Below are 20011 nucleotides of genomic sequence, written 5' to 3'. Positions count from 1 at the left end.
TATTAGGCCTGCTATTAAGTGGGTCATTAATGGGCCCATTCAATGAAGTAAAAGCCAATTTTATCTGAAAATCCCAGATCAGGGTTTTTCCTCTTCTTTTTCCTCTCCCATCTTTCTACATCTTCTGCACCAATCTCCAGTAAAAGAGGGGGGGAAACGTTACCTCTACTACCTTATATAATTGCATGATTCCTTTTAAATTAAAAAAGGCCTTAAGACTGTCATCAGGACTATACTTTGACTAATAAAGAAAATTGTGGAATTTGCTGATCTGTAAGAATAAGCCTTTAACACTGACACCAAAAATAGCTGTGGTGGATACACTGTGTATCCATCAAAATTCTCCCCTCCTTTCTGGGCTCAAGGCTGCCCATTTCCCAACCTCCCCTGCTTTTGGATCAGGCAGTTGACTTAAGTTCTCAACAACATACAGAAGTGCTGAGGGCTGCTTCCAAGGCCAGACTTAAGACCATGGCTGTGCCTCTTCTACACCATTCCCCTTCCTGCTGCCTGGAACTTGCAACCACTTAGCTTTGCCCAGGCAGACACCTACAATGCACTAGGGAATGGTGGAGCAACAATGGAACGAACACTTGTATGGAACAGAGCTGCTTCTCCGACTTGGGCTGCTCACCTGGGACCTGATACGTTAAAGACTAATCTTTCTTTCTTATTGTTGGAGCTGTTGTTACTGTAGCTTAGCCTTTTACTCTGTGGCTCTATGTGCCAGGCTCTGCTCTACATGTTTTACATTTTTTATTCTCACAGTTCTCTAAGGTATAGATGAGGAAACCAGAGCCAGAGTGCTTGACTACCATGCTGCAAACTGCTTCAACAAAACAATGTAATATTTGCATCTATAGCTTATGATGGTATGAGTTGTATTTACTTTTTTCTTTTCTGTTTCCTGCAATTCTCATTCCAAAAGAGCTCTTTTAGCTTCCCAGTTTGCAGGTAATTTAAGTCTTTTATCTTACTCCGCAACTTTCTGGTGATTTAATTTTCAAACTTCATTCTACCACAAGGACAAATCAAATTTGTTAGCATAGGTAGGGAAATAAACCCAAATAGATGTTATTCGTGTTCTTGTATGATAGGCCATCCACAGCAGACTTTTGGATTTTGTTGTAGGGGGAGGAGATGAGGTATACAACTGTATTATATATTTAAATATTATTTTACTGCCTTGAGGAACAATGTAGTAAGGACAGAAAGAGCAACTGTTTGCAAATAAGGCCAGCAAGATATGACTTCACTCAATGGCTGTGTGATGTGAGCAAGTCTCTTAGGATTGGTTTGAAACACGGTGTCCCAAAGTATGAGTTTCACTGTTTAGAGGTACTTGAGAGGATTGTAGATGCTACTGAATGAGTCACATACGGAAAGACAACCGTTCAGGGGGCCTGGCTGGGTGACAGGTTTTAGCTCCTGGAATTGCTGCCTCGAGGGGCTGCTCCTCCTCCCTGCTGTCCTCCGGCACTCCACTCGCAGCAAGGAGGCCCAGCTGGAGTCAGGGCCCGCCAGGCTTCTCCCCGGACTGCCCAGCAAGAAACACCCGCCTAGCCCTAGGGGTTGCGCCAATATTCAGGCCTACCGGTTTCACCAATACAGCATGCTGTTGAACTTCTGGATTTTTGCCGTTATTTTCCAGTTCCCCAAACAAAAAGAATAATCTACTGAGATTCTGATGGAAATAACATTGCATTTATACTCATCTAGATACTCTTTTTGTGATGCCACACTTTACTATTGTCTTCCAACCAGAAAATCCACCTATTCAAACAATCTTTTTAAAAAACATATTTCTTGACTGATTTCAGAGAGAGAAAGGGAGAGGGAAGGAGAGAGAAACATCAATGATGAGAGTCGGCACTGATCAGCCCCCTCCAGCACGCCCCCAACTGGGAATGGAGCCTGCAACCTCAAACTTAATCTTTCTGTACCTCAAATTATTTTGTTTTTATCCCTGTTACCGTTTAAATTTTATACCTAGATATCTTTTTATTTGGAGGCTTACTTTTTCATTTCTACATCGAATTAGCGGTTATTAGAGCAGAAAAAATACTTTTCATATATTCCTCTTGTATCCAGCACCTTATTAACCACTGTTACTCATTCGGGCAGTTTTCTTGTTGGACACAGAAGAGTAAACAAGATGGACGTGCCTGCGCTCCTGCAGTTCACAACGTCGATGCGGGAAAACCGAAAATGAACAAAGAGAAAATATCTTATGCTACTGAGAAAATTAAAATAGGGCCATACGACAATACTAAGGGCCTATGTGAGACAAGGAAGTCAGGGGAGAGCTGCCTCGGAGTAGGTGACACTCAGGATAAGCACTTTACGCTCCAGAGAGCGGCATTCAGTTGAGGTAACTTCCTACCAGGTTCAAGGGCCACCATTCCTCCTCAGCCGCCCCTTCAGAGCACTTCCCGGCCCGCCCTCTCCACCTCGCCTCTCCCCACGACCTTCTGCGGCTGCGCAAGGTCCTGCCCAATCGAAAACAGCTCACTGCTAGAAGGAGCAGGGATTGGTCCTATTCTCCTGAGGCTGCCAGGAAGGGGCGGGGCTTATCGTAGACTATTAGTCTCTATCGGAAGGCCGACGGAAGTGCTGTGTTGTTGCCGGAAGTGGGAAGAGGAAGGCTGTGATGGCGGCTGCGGCTCTAGCCGAGAAGGTAAGTGCCGCCGGCTCTATCCAGGGTTTTTTTGTGGGGTAGGGGTCCAGGAGGCGGCAGGGGCGAGAGGTAGAGGAGATGTCTGGGTGCCGGGCCAGGGAGGAGTAGACACGGGTCGGAGTCGGCTGTGCGGGCCTGGCGCGGCCTGTCAGGCCCGAGCGGGAAATCGGCCTGGGCAGCCCCGGGAGAAGCTGAGCCGGCCCTGCCAACAGCGGTTTCTCCTTGTCGCAGGTGCCCGTGAACAGCGCGGAGGAGGAGCAGCCCCTTGCGACGGCGGAGGAGCTGTCCGCCCAGAAGCGCGAGCAGAGACTGCGCAAATTCCGGGAGCTGCATCTAAAGCGGGTAAGTAGCCCTGGCTGAGACCTGTCATTTGTCAGGCCCTTGCTGCGTGTGGGGGGACGAGGAAGTCGCATCATTGTGACTAAGAGACCCACATAGCTGGATGAAAGATCTATCCCGGTGGTTCTCAACCCTCGTAGCATCACTTTTGAAAATACAGTTGACCCTTCAACAACGCCTGGGTTAGGGGTGCTGCGCACCCAGTCGAAAATCCATGGTAATCCCTTGTGGAAGACAGTTCGAGTTCTGAAACGCTTGAAAACCGAGGTACCACTGTATGACTTTGGACTCTATAGTCTGCCCTCGGCATACTTAGAGTCAGCCAACCTCGCAGAATGAAAACAGTATTATACGCGAACTTTTGACTGTACTGGAGTGGCACCCATAATCCCCACGTTGTTCAAGGGTCAGATGTAGGGAATGTGAAAATACTGTTTTAGATCTGAGGTTGGTTGAATCCGTGGATGTGAAACCCAGGGATAGGAAGGGCCTAGTGTCTTTAGGTTTAAGTGGACCCCTGCACTTAAAACCTGCTGTTGTCCAAGGGTCACCTGGACGCATACTCTCCTCAATCCCCCTCCCACCTACATCTGATTTAACTTATCTAGGTTAGGTTTGGGAGTCTCTATTACTAACAATCTCCCTGTTGCATTCTAACAAACTCCATTTTACCTATGGAAATATGTAGAAACTTTGTCCAATGTTTATATGAGAGCTGTTTGCCTCTTCATTCAGAAATAATCAACAAATCTGTGAAAGTCTGTAGTGTCAGTGGTTGAGCTTGTTCGAGGGGAACAAGATGATTAAGATAAGGCCTCTGTTCTTAAGAAGAGGAGACAGTGTTATAGCTAGAAATTATACTGTGGTAAATGTCATGCAACAGTTAGAAACATGGGCCCTGTGAGTAAAGAGGAGAGATTTATACAGTGTGGGGGAGCTCCAGGGAGTGCCTTATATAAGACACCTAAACTACAATTTTTTTTGTTTTATTAATCCTCACCAGAGGATATTTTTTCATTGATTTTTAGAGAGAGTGGGAGGAAGGGGGAGAGAGAGAAACATCAATATGAGAGAGATACACCAACCTGTTGCCTCCCGCACTCGCCCCGACCAGGGCCAAGGAATGAACCTGCAACCCAGGTATGTGCCCTTGACCCCTTGAACGGGAATCTAACCGTAAACCCTTGGTTGCTTGCCAATGCTCTACCACTGAGCCATACCGGCCAGGGCCAAAATACTATTTAAAAGATGAGTAAGGTATTCTCAGACAAAGAAGTTGGAGGAAGAAATATCCAAGCAGAGGGAACAAATGCAAAAGAAGAGAATTTATGTTAGGGATAAGAGTCCAGCAAACAACTGGTTGCAGTTGGCGCTGAGAAAGCAAGCAAGCAATTCATGACTTTCATACTTGAAGTGGCCTGACAGACAGCCCGGCCATGAAAACCCCAATCACTCTCCACTATTTGAATGAGACAAAAACAAGACTATTTAAACCACAGAAATGACCCCACGTTCCTCTCTTCTGCTAACGTCATAGACTGTTATTACCAAATAAAACATTAGTCTTGGTCCATTAATCTTACCTACTATGTAAGAACTTAACATAATCATAGAATGCCCTGGCTTTCTGATAGTGCCAATCCAGAGCACAACCATGCTTCCTTGAATTTCCCCCCCAGTCACCTGATACAAACCCAGATCCTATAATTAGCCCCTCCTAACGCCTCACTGCAATGCCTGTAGTTCCCTATGGTTTGCTGTCTTCTTTAGTGCAAGAAACACAACTTTGTTTGACTTCAGGTGTGTTCTTGGTGTCTTCACCTGAGGGCATTGCCAGAGTCAAGAGTAAATTACGGATGGTAGTTGAGTATCTCTCTTTGCCCCCCAAAGTTAGTCTTTATTAGATTAACTTTTAGATTAACTTTTATTAGATTAATAAAGACTTAAACGCATGTAAATATTTACTTGGATGTACTGTGTAAAGAACATCTGGTTGGAAATTAGGAGACATGGCTTCCTGGACTTAATTGCCATTAGCCTGTGACCTAAGAAACATCTAATTCAATGTATCCTTAAGATGATATACTCATATTGTTTTATGTAGCTAACTTTATTTTGAAACAGACTTCACAGAGTAATCCAAATGAAAAATTTCATTTGTCATAATTTAAACTGTTAAATATTTAAAAAGGAGGGGGGACTTGGAAAGGATTAGAGATATTAAGATAGGCATTATAGCCCCCGCCCCAAATTGAGGCTTTTTCCTTGAATTAATCAGGATTAAAATAGAATTGAAAGTAGAACATCTTTCTCATCATGTGATTTAATATTATGTCATCCCACCTAAAGTCTTTAGTGCCGCTGTAGTAGTCCTTCCCCACTTTGTGAAACCTTGTCTTATTCAACCCGAAGGGACCTGCTTGAAGGGCTACACAGCCAGAGGCAAAGCTGACATTAACCGCCAGGCCTCTGGAGCAGCCAACCAGTGCAGCCCAACACATTTTTCTTGACTCTATACAAATGCAGAACTATTAGACAGTTCCTTTGCTTAAAATCCTTTGATGACTCTCTGTTGCTTTTAGGATAAAATGGTGTCCCCTTGTTAATGTGTCTTACCTGACCCTCAAAGAAGGCAAGATCTGTTTGGATTGATTTTCATCTTTCAGCTACAAACTTTTTGTGTTACTGTTTTAGAATGAAGCCCGTAAATTAAATCACCAGGAAGTTGTGGAAGAAGATAAAAGACTAAAATTACCTGCAAATTGGGAAGCCAGAAAAGCTCGTTTGGAGTGGGAACTGCAGGAAGAAGAAAAGAAAAAGGTTAGGAATTCCTCTGCTGTCTTCATAAGTGGCTTACTCAGTTTTTCTGTTGTGTTGACACAGTAGAACATGGTGGTTTTGTACACTGGCTCTTGGGCCAGACTGCCAGAGTTCAGATCTTGGTTCTGCTTTTTACTAGCTGCAACACTTTGGGTGAGTTATTTAACCTGTTTGTGCCTCTGTTTTCTCATCTGTAAAATGGAGACTATGATAATAATTGAGTTATGAATTAAATGAGTCCATGCATGTAAAACATTTAAAACAGGGTCTGACACCCGATAAAGGCTGAATAACTATTATTCTAAAATCTGTGTGTTTATTTCTTATATGCCTTAGCAGATTCTGAATTTTCTTTGAATATTAATCATTATTTTAGAAGTATTTCTAGATAACTTGATTCACTCTTTCTTGATTTAAAGTACAGATGAAATAATTGCTTGTATCATCATTGCAAGTTTCCGTTTTTTTCCATTCTTTTTAGGAGTGTGCAGCAAGAGGGGAAGACTATGAGAAAGTGAAGTTACTGGAGATCAGCGCAGAAGATGCGGAAAGATGGGAGAGGAAAAAGAAAAGGAAAAACCCCGACCTGGGATTTTCAGGTAGAATTGGCTTTTACTTTATTAAACCGGCCTTAGGTGAGCATCACCTTCAGTGTTTCTGGTTTGTGAAAGGGTGCGCCCTTCCGGGGTATTCTCTAAGAGGCATAAACCCAAGAAAATACAAATATGTCTCCGAGGGCAGCAGTAAAGGCTGTACTTCAGTCAGCTGGCTTCTGTCATTCTTTCTGGTAAAATTCATCAAGGCTTGTATTAGTATCTTCAGGATAGAGGTGTGCTTAGATTGGTGTCTTGTGCTTCTATTACTAATAATTATTTTGATTATTTTTCTGAATCATAATGACCAAACAAGGAAGTATTATCTCTGATTCTCATTTTCTTTTTAGATTATGCTGCTGCCCAGTTACGCCAGTATCATCGGTTGACCAAACAGATCAAACCTGACATGGAAACGTATGAGAGACTGAGAGAAAAGCAGTAAGTTGACAGCAATGAAAGTGTTTTTGTGTTCTGTTTTGTTTTCCATCCTGAGGTAATATAGATATATTTGTATGTGTATGGTATACAACACACACACATAAGTAATGCTTAGGTGATGCTTAGGTATGGGTTATCAGACAGCTTTCTAAGAATGATTTGTGGTCTTAACACTGTTTATTGCTCACTCCACAGCAGTTAAGCTCCTCACCTGGTTTCTTTCTAGCTGGATGTTCTAAGACTGAGCGTGGAGTGGTTAACACCCAGATTATCATAGTCACTCAGATATTATTTTAGGGGGTAGAATGCTGTAGGGCCAGCATGTGCACTTTTTTGTAAGGGACAAGATAGTAAATATTTTAGGCTTTGTGACTGGATGGTCTCTGTCACAGCTACTCAACTGCTGTTGTGATGTGAGAGCAGCATAGAGGATCTATAGACAAATGGGTGTGGCTGTGTCCCAGTAAAACTGTTTATAGAAATAGGTGGTGAGGCTTGCTGACCCCTGCTTTAGTGGAAAGAAAAATAACCTGAACCTGGAACCAAGTCCTTTGACCTCTGGTCCTTGGCCCTTTCACCTATAGAGCGAAGGTGTCAGAGTAAGTGATTTTTTAGGTCCCTTCCAATTTTGTATTTTTAAAAAAGTCAAGGTAGGGCCCCACGGTAAATGTATGTATGTGTCTTATCTCTCGTCGTAAACGGCAGTTTAGTCTGAAATGTGAAGGTGCGGTGCGCTTCGGGTGTCGCTCTAAGTCCGTTTTGCGTCTTTCAGCGGAGAAGAGCTTTTCCCCACGTCTAACAGTCTCATCCATGGGACGCACGTGCCTTCCGCGCAGGAAGTCGACAGGATGGTCACAGACCTGGAAAAACAGTAAGTCTCAGTAGAGCAGTGTGAAATTTTAAATGCTTAATGGCAAAGTGAGTGAAGTCCGTATGATTTGGGATGGAGAAGCAAAATATTGATAAAATTGAATTATTGTATTTGAGGCAGGGAAAGGTCTAAAGAAGATTCTTCTTTTAGAACTTTTATTGAGCAATCACGCTGCTATTTGATTTGAAGAAGTAAGAATGTTCTAGTAACATACCTCCATTACATTTGCGTTTCTTAATCCTGACGGGTGAATGTTAGGCAGAGCGGAATGAATTTGTGTTAGGAGTTAATACATGTGAAGTATAAGGATGGTGTCTATCACGTACCGTGCACTCCATATGTGCCCAGTTTCTAATAATGTTGTCATTGCTCTTTCAGAAGTATTCTGAAGATGAGTTTGTATGTTACTGGATTTCATGGTTCTTACCCAGGGTTGTGCTGTTAATTAGCAGTTTCAACTTGGTCTTCGTGAAAACTGCTCCCCCACCCCCCAAAATGTGCTATTCTAAGTGTATTGATTCTGTTCTTAACTATGTGGCCATGTTCTATTAAGACCAAAAAAGAAGGCAAACCCTGGCTGGCCAGCTTGGTTGGTTAGAGCATCATCCGATATGCAAAGGGTGTGGGTTCGAGTCCCTGTCAGAGCACATGCAAGAATCAATGAGTGAATGCATAAATAAGTGGAACAACAAATCAATGTTTCTCTTTCTCTCTCTCCCCCTCCCCCATTCCTCTCTCTCTAAAATTAAATCAATTAAAAAAAAAAGACAAATTTGTAAATTATTATTTTTTCCCCTCAGAATTGAAAAACGAGACAAATATAGCCGGAGACGACCTTATAATGATGATGCAGATATCGATTACATTAATGAAAGGAATGCCAAATTCAACAAGAAGGCAGAAAGATTTTATGGGAAATATACAGCTGAAATTAAACAGAATTTGGAAAGAGGAACAGCTGTCTAATCTCGAAGCTTGAGAATGGAATGAAAATTTCTGCTAGCAGAACTCAGTCTATGCCTTCCCACTCAGCATTTAAAAATAAATGTTTTTTTCTTAAACATATATTTCCAAATTTTTGTGCTTGGATATAAGATGTATTTCTTGTAGTGTACTTGTTTTGTAATCTACTTTGTATAAATTCTAATTATATTATTTTTCTATGTATTTTAAATGTGTGATTATTTAATCTTTGAAGCATTTTGGGCTTTAGATTGCTGGTACCAAACAAATTCAGTCATTGTCACTTTGAATAATGTTAGGAATTTGACAGAATCTAGAGCTGGACAGAGGAACAATATGGGGTTGTAGACTCTGAAGCTAAGGACAGTGATGAGGAAGGTGGCAGTGGCTACTGGAGGGCTGGTGCAGGCTGTACCCAGGCTGCTTATGACCAAGTTCAGGAAGAAACAGAACTATCCTCCCATGAATATTGACCATGTACTGTTCCCTTCTTTACAAAGCAGATATCCTGTGGAATAAAATCCCTACTGAACCCTCTGTTTATCATTTAAAAAAATGTATGTATATGCATAAACATACATGCTTCCATTCCATAAACTTAAAAAATTTTTAATTATGGGAAATCCCAAACACTCAAAAGAAGACAGTAATACAATGAACCCCGTATATCCAATACCCAGCTTCAATAATCATCTTACGGCCAATATTATTTCATCTCTATTTCTACTTTCTCCTCCAAGACTCCCATGTTCTTTTGAAGCAAATACTAGATATATAATTTTATCTATAAATATTTCAGTATGTATCTGAAAGTCACAGCTAGGGTGTCATTTTAATAAAAGTCCAGAGAGGTTAATAAGAGTTTTTCATACATGTTGACTAAAATGCTAAATATGTAATTAGGATACTCCAAACTAATAGAAATCTGAAGCACAGAGGAAATTTCACAAGTGTTTCAGCTTTAGTGTTTAAAGGCGATTTAACATTTAATAGTACTGGTGATTATTCCCTTTTTAGTCTACTGCCCATTTCTGTTCTCACTTTTTTTCCTAGCATTTCTATGTGCAGTTAATCAGGTCTGGTCACGGGGCTTTGATACTATCTCTGAAAATATGTTTCTATTCCATCTCCAATACCTTTGTTCAAGCCTTTGATCCTGGACATTGCAACAGCCTGAAAAAATGTAACTTCAAAAAATTGTCAAATATGACCTGGCAATGCATTTAAGAGAATAATTCACTACGAGCCAGGAGGGTTTATTTTCAGAGTGCAAGAGTAGCTCATAGACCTATTAGCTGCCTGTCCAATGTCAGTTCTTTCTACACTACCAATCAGAACCCTGATTATTTTATGAATTTGGTAAAATATCTGGCTAAACACTTGCTTCCCGAGACTAAATTGCTGTTATAGGTGGTCAAATGTAGTTCTGGCTAATAAGACACAATCTAATTTATTCTGAGAAATCTTGCTTGCCTGATATGGTAGTTGCCATTCCCGCTTCTGCCTTCTTTCTGCTTGGGCCACATGCGGGAGGCCTGGAGCTGTGGCAGCCTTGTTATTTCGTGCCATGAAGGAACAGTGTGCTTATAAAAGTCAGCGTGCTGAAGAGCGGAGCAAACGCGGGCCCCTGCTGGCCCTGCTGAGCAGCTGCACCCGCCCTAGATGCCTACCTCTCATCTTCATGTTTTATGACCGAATAAAGTTAAGACCAATGCGTGACTCAATTTCAGGACATCTGTTAACACATTCAATGTTATATATCCAAAAATCAATAGTTTTTCTGCACTCTAGAAATAAGCTCCTAGAAATGCAGACGGGAGGAAATAGTCCAGTTCCAATAATAAAAATCATGACACAAATTTAGTGAGATGGCCCTGGACCTATGGGGAAAAAATGATAAAATCTAATTGAAAGAGTAAACAGGAGCCTTCTACTTCCAGCCAAGATGGAGTGACAGAGAATGGATTTACCTTCCAATTGAAACAACAATAACAAAGGACAGCTTTCAAGATAACTGGGGATCAGGCAGCAAGGCCAGTGGTCCCTAAGAGGAAACAAGCGTGGCCCGATGATCGCCCTGCTGACGCCTTTAGAGAGCTTCCAGGCTATGGCACGTGGAGGGAGAACCCCAGTGGAGCCCAAGGGTTCCTTTGGTTGAGCAGCTAGAACTGAAAGTCTGGGAAGACCACAGTGGCAAGAGCTCAAGGTACAGAGCTCTGGAGAGGAGAGAGTGGGCGTAGAGCTTGGAAAGGCAGCAGAGGGTCTCTTCAGGAATGAGGCAGAGTCCCGATCAGCACGTAGGTGAGAAAACGACTTGAGGCCCAGGAAAGAGCCACCTGAAAGGACAAGGGAGTCGCAGCACCTGGCCAGGACTAGGCTTTCCCACCGACCTCGGCAATTGAGAATCATTATCTTTAGACTAAACACTGTTTGGGTCTTGCCTAAAAATCAGAAGTTAAGAGCTGAAAGAATCAAACTGTTTCTAAATAATTTGACAACATCCTAGACCAAAGATCAAGAGTAAGAATAAAAACCCCCACAACTACCTGGTACCCAACACATCGGATTCACGATGTCCAGCATCTAATCAGTGCAACAGGAGAGTAGGTTTATGAGAAGAAAATTCATCTAAACTTACCAAGAACTGACGCAGTGGCTCAAATGAAGAGACAAAGAAATCAAAGCAGCTATTATAAAGGAGTTAAGAAGAGACAATAAGATATAAAAAGACCCGCATCGAACTGGTAGACGTAAAAATACCCGTCTCTCTCCCGCCCCTGCCCCTGCCCCTCCCCGTCAGGGCAGGGCTGCCTCCCCACTGGCCCTTTTTCTCCAAAGCTGTGATATCTTAGTGGGGACAACTCTTCATTAGCTCATTTATTTCAAAGGCCATCTCAGAGGAGTGGGGCTTAATTATTACTTGACTCAACTCTGTTCTCTCACTTAGGAGGCCCAACTTGAGCAGTTTTTGGCCAGGTGGTGGAGCTGAGCATAACAAAGTGATCTCCGATAGTTAAAATTAATTGTAGTGTGGCAGTGCTCCAAGCTGGCTCTGGAATGAGTTTGTCGCCATTGGAGTCCTCTTAAGGCCTTAGTGGAGCGGGGGCGATAATGGCACTAACCTCCCAGGATTGTCGTTGCTCGTAAATGGGTGACGCACGCAAAGCACTTAGCGCAGTGGGCTGTGCGGAGGAAAGGCCCGCGCATGTTGGCAGTCCCTGTGGCATTATCACGTTCCCCAATAAGGCTCTTGCTCTCTTCTTTCTCAGGGCGAGAAGCGCTGTGCAAAAGCTGGTAAAAACAGGGGCGAAGGTGTCAAACAGCCTGGGTTCGAATGCCAGTTCTTCCATTTGCCAGGCTGAAGATCTGGGGCAAGTCACCTGCGTTAGTCCGCTAGGGCCGCCCTAACAATAGCCGAGAGGGTGACTTAAACAACAGAAACATTTTCTCACACTTCTGAAGGCTGGAAGTCCAAGATCAAGGGGCCAGCAGGGTTGGTTTATGGCGAGAGCTCTCTCCTCGGCTTGCAGATGGCCACCTCTCGTGCCCTCACATGGCCTTTTCTCCCTGTTCATGCACTCATGGTGTCCCCTCCCCCCCTTTTAAAATAAAGACATCAGTCCTATTGGACTAGGGTCCCCACCCTTATGACCTCATTTCACCTTAATGACTTTCTTAAAGGCCCTGTCTCCAAATACAGTCACATGGGGGTTAGGGCTTCAGCATAGGCATTGGGGAGGGGACACACACCTAATTTGGCCCATAAAATCACCCACTGTCTTTGTGCTTCAGTTTCCCCAGCCCTAAAAGTGTTAATAATACCCGCCTCAGAGGGCTGTTGGGAAGATTAAATGAGTATAATGTGCTTATGCCAGCACCTGTTTGTAGTGGGTACTATGTGAGTTATAACAGTAATAAGAACATAAATATCCTCATGGGCATTTCTTCTGCTTGGTCTGCTCTCTTTCCTTACCTCCAAGTCAAGATAATGCCACATTACTGAACATTCAGAAATTTCCGAGGGAGGTAGGATTTCCACGTGACTTACTCCCTGCCCCCAAAAGTCTTGGCTTTTTTTTTTTTGGACCAGCAGAGACTTCCTCTTTCTACCAGTCTGGAGCTTTGCAGAGATAGGAAACCCAGGAGCTTGGAAGCCCCTCTCCCCCAGACCTTGCTACGCCTCCAGCCCTTGGCCGTCCGGCTCCCTTCAGAAGCTCATCGCTTATACAAGACTAAGTTTGTGCTCTGCCTGGGCTGTTTCTCCAGTTAGAGTCAAAATCCAGTTTCTGACAAATGACAACTACTTGTAGAACTGAGGGATCTGAGACCAGAGGTCCTACATGGCTTTTATAATAGAACTAGCACGTGTGGTCAAATCATTAAAAAACCCCCAAAACCCTCATCTATAAAAATGTTCCAACTTTGGGTGAATAGTTGAGTCTTGTCCCTGTGTCTGGGGTTGTCCTATTTTTGTTTGGAAACCTATAGGTGGCTGCAGGGACCACAAGAAACTGGGAGATACCGAGCCTCTCACCTGGCTAAAACCTGTGTGTGTGTGTGTGCTGGGAGGGGACAGATGTGTGTTCCTTCAGCTGGAAATGGTCCTTCTGGGAGAGGTGCAAAAAAATCCCTAGCAGTCTCAGAAACATACCCTAGAATGTATGGAAGATATTCATCACATATTTGTAAAATAAATGTAAAACATTTAAAATATACCACGTTTTCACAAAATCCTATATTTGCATTTCTCGTTCTTAATTAATAAAATAGAAGGTCTCAAACAAGAACCCAGCTAGGCCCCTGCTGCTGCTTAGAGGCCAGCGTGGAGGGAGGCAGGTTCTGAAGGCGGAAAGGGGTGGGGAAGGAAAGCGGCGCCTCCGGGTGATCACGGCGGCCGCTTAGCGCCCCCTCGTGGGCCTTGCGTAGCATGGCTTCAAAATCGGCGTGGTGGTGCTTCTCATCCAAGAAGGGAGCTAGCTTTGGGCTTTTTTCTAGCTGCAGCGTTAATACATAGTCATTGTAAGAAATTACTTTTTCCAGTTGGGGAGTATGGAATCTTATTGGCTTGTTAAATGCTTCAGTACGGGGCCCTGGCTGGGTAGCTCAGTTGGTTAGAGCGTAGTCCAGACACGCCAACGTTGCAGGTTCGATCTCCGGTCAGGGCACATACAAGAAGCAACCAATGAATGCGTGAATGTGTGCAGCAACAAGCCGATGTTGGTTTGTTCTCTCTTTCTCTCTCTAAAATCAATAAAAAAAAAGAATTAAAAAGATTTAAATCCTTCAGTATGGGAACCACAGGGCTCACTTATAAAACTGAGGTATAACTTTCACACAACAAAGTGCACAATCTTGAGTGTACAATAGTCTAATGTTTTACATATTTATAAACCTTTGTAAGGTTTAATTTATAAACAAGGTAGTGAAGAACATGAAGAGGCCACGTGTAGGCCTTAATTAACAGCCAGCATCAACTGCCGGATATGATATTTGTCAGCGATATTTGATATTTCGGTGCCCAGGTTTTGAATCCTCCAGTTGAAGCACCGGGTGTGTAGCAGAGTCAAGCCATCCCCCCATGTCTATCCAAATTCCTGTCTTACAGAAACCATGAGAGACAATTAATTATGGTTGTTGTTTTAAGCCACTAAATTTTTAAAAAAATATATCTTTATTGATTTCAGAGAGAGGAAAGGAGAGGGAGAGAGAGAGATAGAAACATCAATGATGAGAGAGTCGCTGATCGGCTGCCTCCTGCACGCCCCCTGCTGGGGATAGAGCCCGAAACCCGGGCATGTGCCCTGACCGGGAATCGAACCACGATCACCTGGATCCTAGGTGGACGCTCAACCGCTGAGCCATACCCGGCCAGGGAAGTCACTAAATTTTTGCAACGATTTGTTACCCGACATAGATAACTAATACACACTATCTACATCATGGGTTCTTGTGACGTTTAAATGAACCAATAGTTGGAATAAACCTTGGTTTAATACTTGACACATAGCAACTCAAGAGAACAAACTTATTAGTAGGTAAATAAAAAAGTGGGGAAAGTATACAACAAACTAGTGTCAGTTACTACATATAATTAAAAGAAGGGAATTCTAAATTAAGTCTGTACATTTTTTAAACAAAGATATACAAATGGCCGATAAACACATGAAAAGGTGCTCAATACCATTAGCCCTCACGGAAACACAAAGTAAAACCACAATGAGGTATCACTTCACATCCACCAGAATAGCTATAATCGAAGAGACAGATAATCACAAGTGTTGGTGAGGACGTGGAGAAGTCAGGACCTTCTATACACTGCTGGTGAGAAACAACTGCTTTGACAGTTCCTCCAAAGGTTACACCTAGTTACCATACAACATAACAATTCCATTCCTAGGTATGTACCCAAGAGAATTGAAGACATATTGCCACCAAAAAAAACACCCAAAAAAACTTGTAAGCAAATGTTCACAGCAGCATTATTTATAATAGCCAAAGAGTAGAAAGAGCTCAAGTGTCCATCAACTGATGAGTGGATAAGTGATGAGTGGATATCTGAATAAAGGAATATTATTCAGCAATAAAAAGGAACGAAGTACTGATACATGCCACAACTCGGATGAACCTTGAAAACATTTTGCTAAGTGACAGAAGTCAGACACAAAAGACCACACCTTGTACGATTCCACTTATATGAAATACCCGGGACAGGCAATTCTATAGAGACAGAAAGGAGGTTAGTGGTTGCTGGGCCTGGGTGGGATGAGGGAAGGAGTGGTGCCAAATGACTGTTAATGGGTACGGAGTTTCCTTTTGGGGTGGTGGAAATGTCCTTGAATTATACTGTGGTGATGGTTACATACCCTGTGAATATGCTAAAAACCACTGAACTGGGCACTTTAAAAGGTAAATTTTATGGCATGAGAATGATACCTTGATAAAGCTGTTATGGTTTCTGTTTGTAATCGTATCATGAGAAGACTTCCATTGAATTTGGAAGGTCTCTCTGACATGCAGGCTTCATAAAATTCACTTGGGGGTGATTTCCAGGAGGTCCCTCGAGAAGACAAAACAACCAAGACAGATTCCCAAGAGACACACGTGATTGCCCATCCAGAGAAATAGCAAAAACTCAGTTAAATGGTTCATTTGACAAGCTCTATTGGGCACCTCTAATATGCTAGAAAGTGTTCTAGAAGCTTGGCTATATCAGTGAACACAATTCAAGGGTTGATTTTAGTTAAGCTGCTTCTCACGTGGGCTACTCTGGACTGATTGCTCCAGGGTGAGGTGAGCGCAGCCGGCATCGATTTAACAAGGATTTGTGGCTTCCCTCCTGCTATTCTGGGGAGCCAATTTAAAGAAAAAAAGGGGGCAATGTGAAGATACGGCATTTGTAAAAGTGTTTCCATACTTAAGAAAGTCAATAGCAGTTAGGAATGACTTTGGCTGTGAGTAACAGAAACCCCAACAAATAGGCGTGGACAAAGAGGAGACTTTTTCTCACAAAAATGTGGAGGTGGGAGGTCACTCAGGGCTTGATAAGATCATCGAGGACCTGGGACCAATCTTTCTTTCTGCCTGGGCATCCTCAGCATTGGCCTTTTGTCTTTGTACTTGTTGCTTGTGGTCACTAGATGTTGCTCAGCACTAAGCATAATGTCCTCAGACCAGTGTCCAAGGAGGAAGGTCAAAAGCGGCAAGGTCAAAAGGGTAAGGTCAAAAGGGGCAAGGCCTTATGTTCCTCCCCTCGAGGCTCCATTTATTCTGGAAAGCTTTCCTGGTGTGTCACTGACTAGAATGGGATGGAGAGCTGAATCAGTGCACAATGCTGTGTGTAACCAACTAGTGGGTTGGCTGGGGTTTGCTGATTAAGTTCACTTGGGCCTGGCTCTGGGCCTCAGTCCGACTTGGGTTGGTTCCATGAATCTCATCCTGGGGCCTATTAGGACAAGGGGGTACACCAATGGCACTAGCACATTTCAGGGTCCTGCTTGAATCACATGGTGAGACATCCCGTTGGCCAAATCAAGTCACATGGCTGAACTCAAAGTCAGGGGGCAGGAAATCCACTTAGTCTGCTATGATGTCACGGTAGGGGTCGAAGCATAATTCTACTACAGGCGTGTGAAGGCCACCGAGCCTTTCCCTAGACCAGTCAGCCTGGTTTAGATAGCCATGGAGTCTATGGCCACACCACTCTGAATGTGCCCAATCTCATCTAGATAGTGGCCACAGATGGCTTAGACCAGGGGTGGGGAACCTTTTTTCTGCCAACGGCCACTTGGATATTTATAACATCATTCTTGGGCCATACAAAATTATCAACTTAAAAATTAGCTATGAAGAAAGCTCCTAGATTTATTGACTTTGGAGTCCTGCCTGCAGTTGCCTTGGCAGGGCCGGACCAAATGATTTTGCGGGCTGTATATGGCCCTCGGGGAGGACGTTCCCCACCCCTGGCTTAGACCAACCCCGACTCACAAAGTCTTATGGTGTAGCGGTAAAGAGCATGACCTTTTAGAGAAGGACTTTTAGGATCAAACCCCAGCTCCTCCACCCACTAGCTGGGGCAATCAATTTCATGCCTCAGATTCCTCATCTGCAAAATGCGGGTAATAATAGCACTTGGCCCATAGGGATGCTGTGAAGCCTACAGTGCTTCTAAAACTGCCTGGCGCACAGGAGGGCTCCGTAAGTGTCAGCTCCGATCTTCTGGGGCCAGAGGAGAGGAGGGTCTTGATGTTCCTGCTCTCCCCAGAGGCTGTAACATTTGAGTTTGGCCTCAAAGGAGAGGGAGGAGCTGTGTCAGTCTGATTGTGTTACCTCTGCTCAGTGAGGGCTCCCATCTCACCCTGCCCGCCCTTCTCACTCCTCCCAGACAGCTCACCAGCTAATGCACCACAACTGCTTTTTCATTAGTAGCCACAGAATTCACATGCAGTAGCTCTCAACCACTGAGGTTTGCAGTTAATGGTGGCCTCACACACTGAACCATGAAGCTGAACAATTTACTCCAGCTTTGTTAGGCTGGAATGAGCCACTTGAATAAAGAAAGCCACTGCGTCACCTGCTCTCGGGCCAAACAGGAGGGAAAAAGACTGTCTCACCAGATGTTCCACGTGCCGCGGCTCCAGAGTTCTCAGGGGTTCCAAGTGTGTTCATTCCAGAGACTTCTCAATCAAAGCACAACCCCAGGCAGACACATTTTCACACCAGCATGCCCACAGCATGTGTGGAAAAAAGCGGGGGAATCTGTGTAGATCTAAGTCGAACTAATTAGCTGTCAGCTGCATCACATCTGGAGATCAAATATAAACTGTTGGCATCAAAAACTGTTCCGGTCCCTGTCATTTCCGTTTTCCTGGTACCGCGCCATCCTTTGTAGCAGGGCCCTAATATGTTTCTTCACGCTGACAAAAACCCAGCAGCCTGCCAAGCGTGGAATCTCAAGTCATCTGCTATTGGTGACTGCAGTGCCCTTTTATTTTGTGCCAGGTGGAGTTAGAGACCCCGGCCTTTTGCTGGGATGAGTGGCTGGAAGTGGGTAACTGCCTTTGGCTATGTTGGAATGCAAATATGTTGCACAGTTGCCCATCGCCAGGGTCCTTTACCATTGCTACTGTCCTGTGTGTGCAAAGGTCCCAAAGTCCAGGATCTGAAATGGGTTCACTTTGGCCTGTCTCCTGAATTCCATCAGTTGCACCAGGTAGAACTGGCTCATCGATAGCAGGTTCAAGGGCTGAGGGGTGGATTTTGCTTTCGGGAGACGCACGTGCATCTGGCAATGGGAGAGTGGCCAGAGAACAGGCCCAGCTGCAGTTTTATTCTATTTAAATATTTAAAGTGTTTTTTCCCCCCTGGTGGAAAAGAATCTGTTTCTGGTTTAAGCTGATTTAAAATTGTTCCATACTATTGTAAATAATGCGGCCCCTCATTTCTTTAAAGAAGCTTGGAATATAGTTATAGAATTCCAAGTATACAAATGACAAATTGTCTTTATGAATTTGATTCTATTTCATGACAAAAGATGTGTAATTTTTAGTGCATTTTAAAAATCAAAGGAAGTCGGCATAGGGTACTACTAAAACTATCCACTAGGTGACAGTATACCTTTAGTTTTTTAACAGCGCAGCGGTTTTTCGAAGCATGGTCCTCAAACCAGCATCATCATCATTGCCTGGGAATTTGTTAGAAATGTGAATCCTCTGGCTCCAGCCCAGACCTACTGAATCAGAGCCTCTGGGAGTGGGGCCCCGTGACCTGTGTTTTAACAAGTCTTCTGGGTGATTCTGTTGCACTCTCAAGCTTGAGGGCCACTGATAAGGTCAAGCTTGAGGTCTTCCTGCAATCAGAAAATGCCACATTACAGGTGACAAGCTGTGGTGGGTTTAGGCACAGAGTTATGACTGAGAGACACTGAAAGACACCCATGTCTCAAGTATCTTTTATACTGGACTTTTCCCAGTGTCTAAAATGTCCCCCATTGATCATGTCTTAGGGCTAAAGTATGAAAAGCCCCAGTCAGGAAGTGAGGATGTGAGCCTCTGGATCCAATATATTAACCATTATGATTCACTGACACCTAAGCACTATTTAGGTTCTTGGGCCAAATCCGGCTCATCACGTGTTTTGGTAAATAAAGTTTTATTGGAACACAGCTACACTCATTGGCATATTATTTATGGCTGCTTTCAGGCTACAAAGGCAGAGGTGAAAGATTGTGTGGCCTGCAAAGCCTAAAATATTTACTATCTGGTCCTTGACAGAAAAAGGTTTAGGTTTAGATGAAGTTATCTGGCAAGGTCTTGAGGGACTGGGTCCCAGCCCCAGGACAGTCGAGGGTCCTAGGTCGGGGAGCTCGTGTAGTGAAATGGCCAAGAGTGTGGGGGTGGGGAGGAGGGGGAAGGAGAAGCATGGAGAGGCCTGGTGAGGCACTGAGGGGCACTGGGATGCTCTGGACCATTAACCGGTATGCTGATGCCCACAAGCCCAAATGCCAACCAGCAAACCTACTAGCTAGACTCACTTTTACTCATAGGCTATTTGCTCAACTGTAGATAAAAACTATTTTTCCATCTGTAATCAACTAAGATGATGCTTGTTGGGACTTTTCGTTCACTTACTTTCAAAGGACTCAGTGAGGGTGCAGATTTAAAGTGCAGTGAGAAACAGGACCTTTGCTGATAAAACAGAATGGGCCACGTTGGAAAGACCTTGTTTTATTTATTTCTACCCTTAGTACCAGCTACTGTACTGGAATTTCCTGAGCCATATTTTTCCACGTATTTAAGCCTGTTTTGTCCT

At 43.7% G+C, this 20011-nt stretch overlaps 1 protein-coding gene across 1 annotated transcript; it reads left to right on the top strand.

Annotated features, from left to right (window-relative positions):
• The first annotated feature begins 2608 nt into the window (after positions 1 to 2608).
• Positions 2609 to 8908, top strand: SYF2 (SYF2 pre-mRNA splicing factor). The gene is made up of 7 exons (XM_081146280.1): positions 2609 to 2677; positions 2909 to 3019; positions 5711 to 5836; positions 6318 to 6435; positions 6780 to 6870; positions 7643 to 7741; positions 8542 to 8908. The coding sequence occupies exons 1-7, from the start codon at positions 2651 to 2653 to the stop codon at positions 8705 to 8707; spliced, it is 738 nt and encodes a 245-aa protein (XP_081002406.1). The 5' UTR covers positions 2609 to 2650; the 3' UTR covers positions 8708 to 8908.
• The last annotated feature ends 11103 nt before the right edge of the window (positions 8909 to 20011 follow it).

This window comes from Miniopterus schreibersii, assembly GCF_964146895.1.
Source record: "Miniopterus schreibersii genome assembly, chromosome: 8".
NCBI lineage: Eukaryota > Metazoa > Chordata > Mammalia > Chiroptera > Miniopteridae > Miniopterus > Miniopterus schreibersii.
The sequence above is the reverse complement of the archived record's forward strand: the minus strand, read 5'-3'. Positions and strand labels throughout refer to the sequence as shown.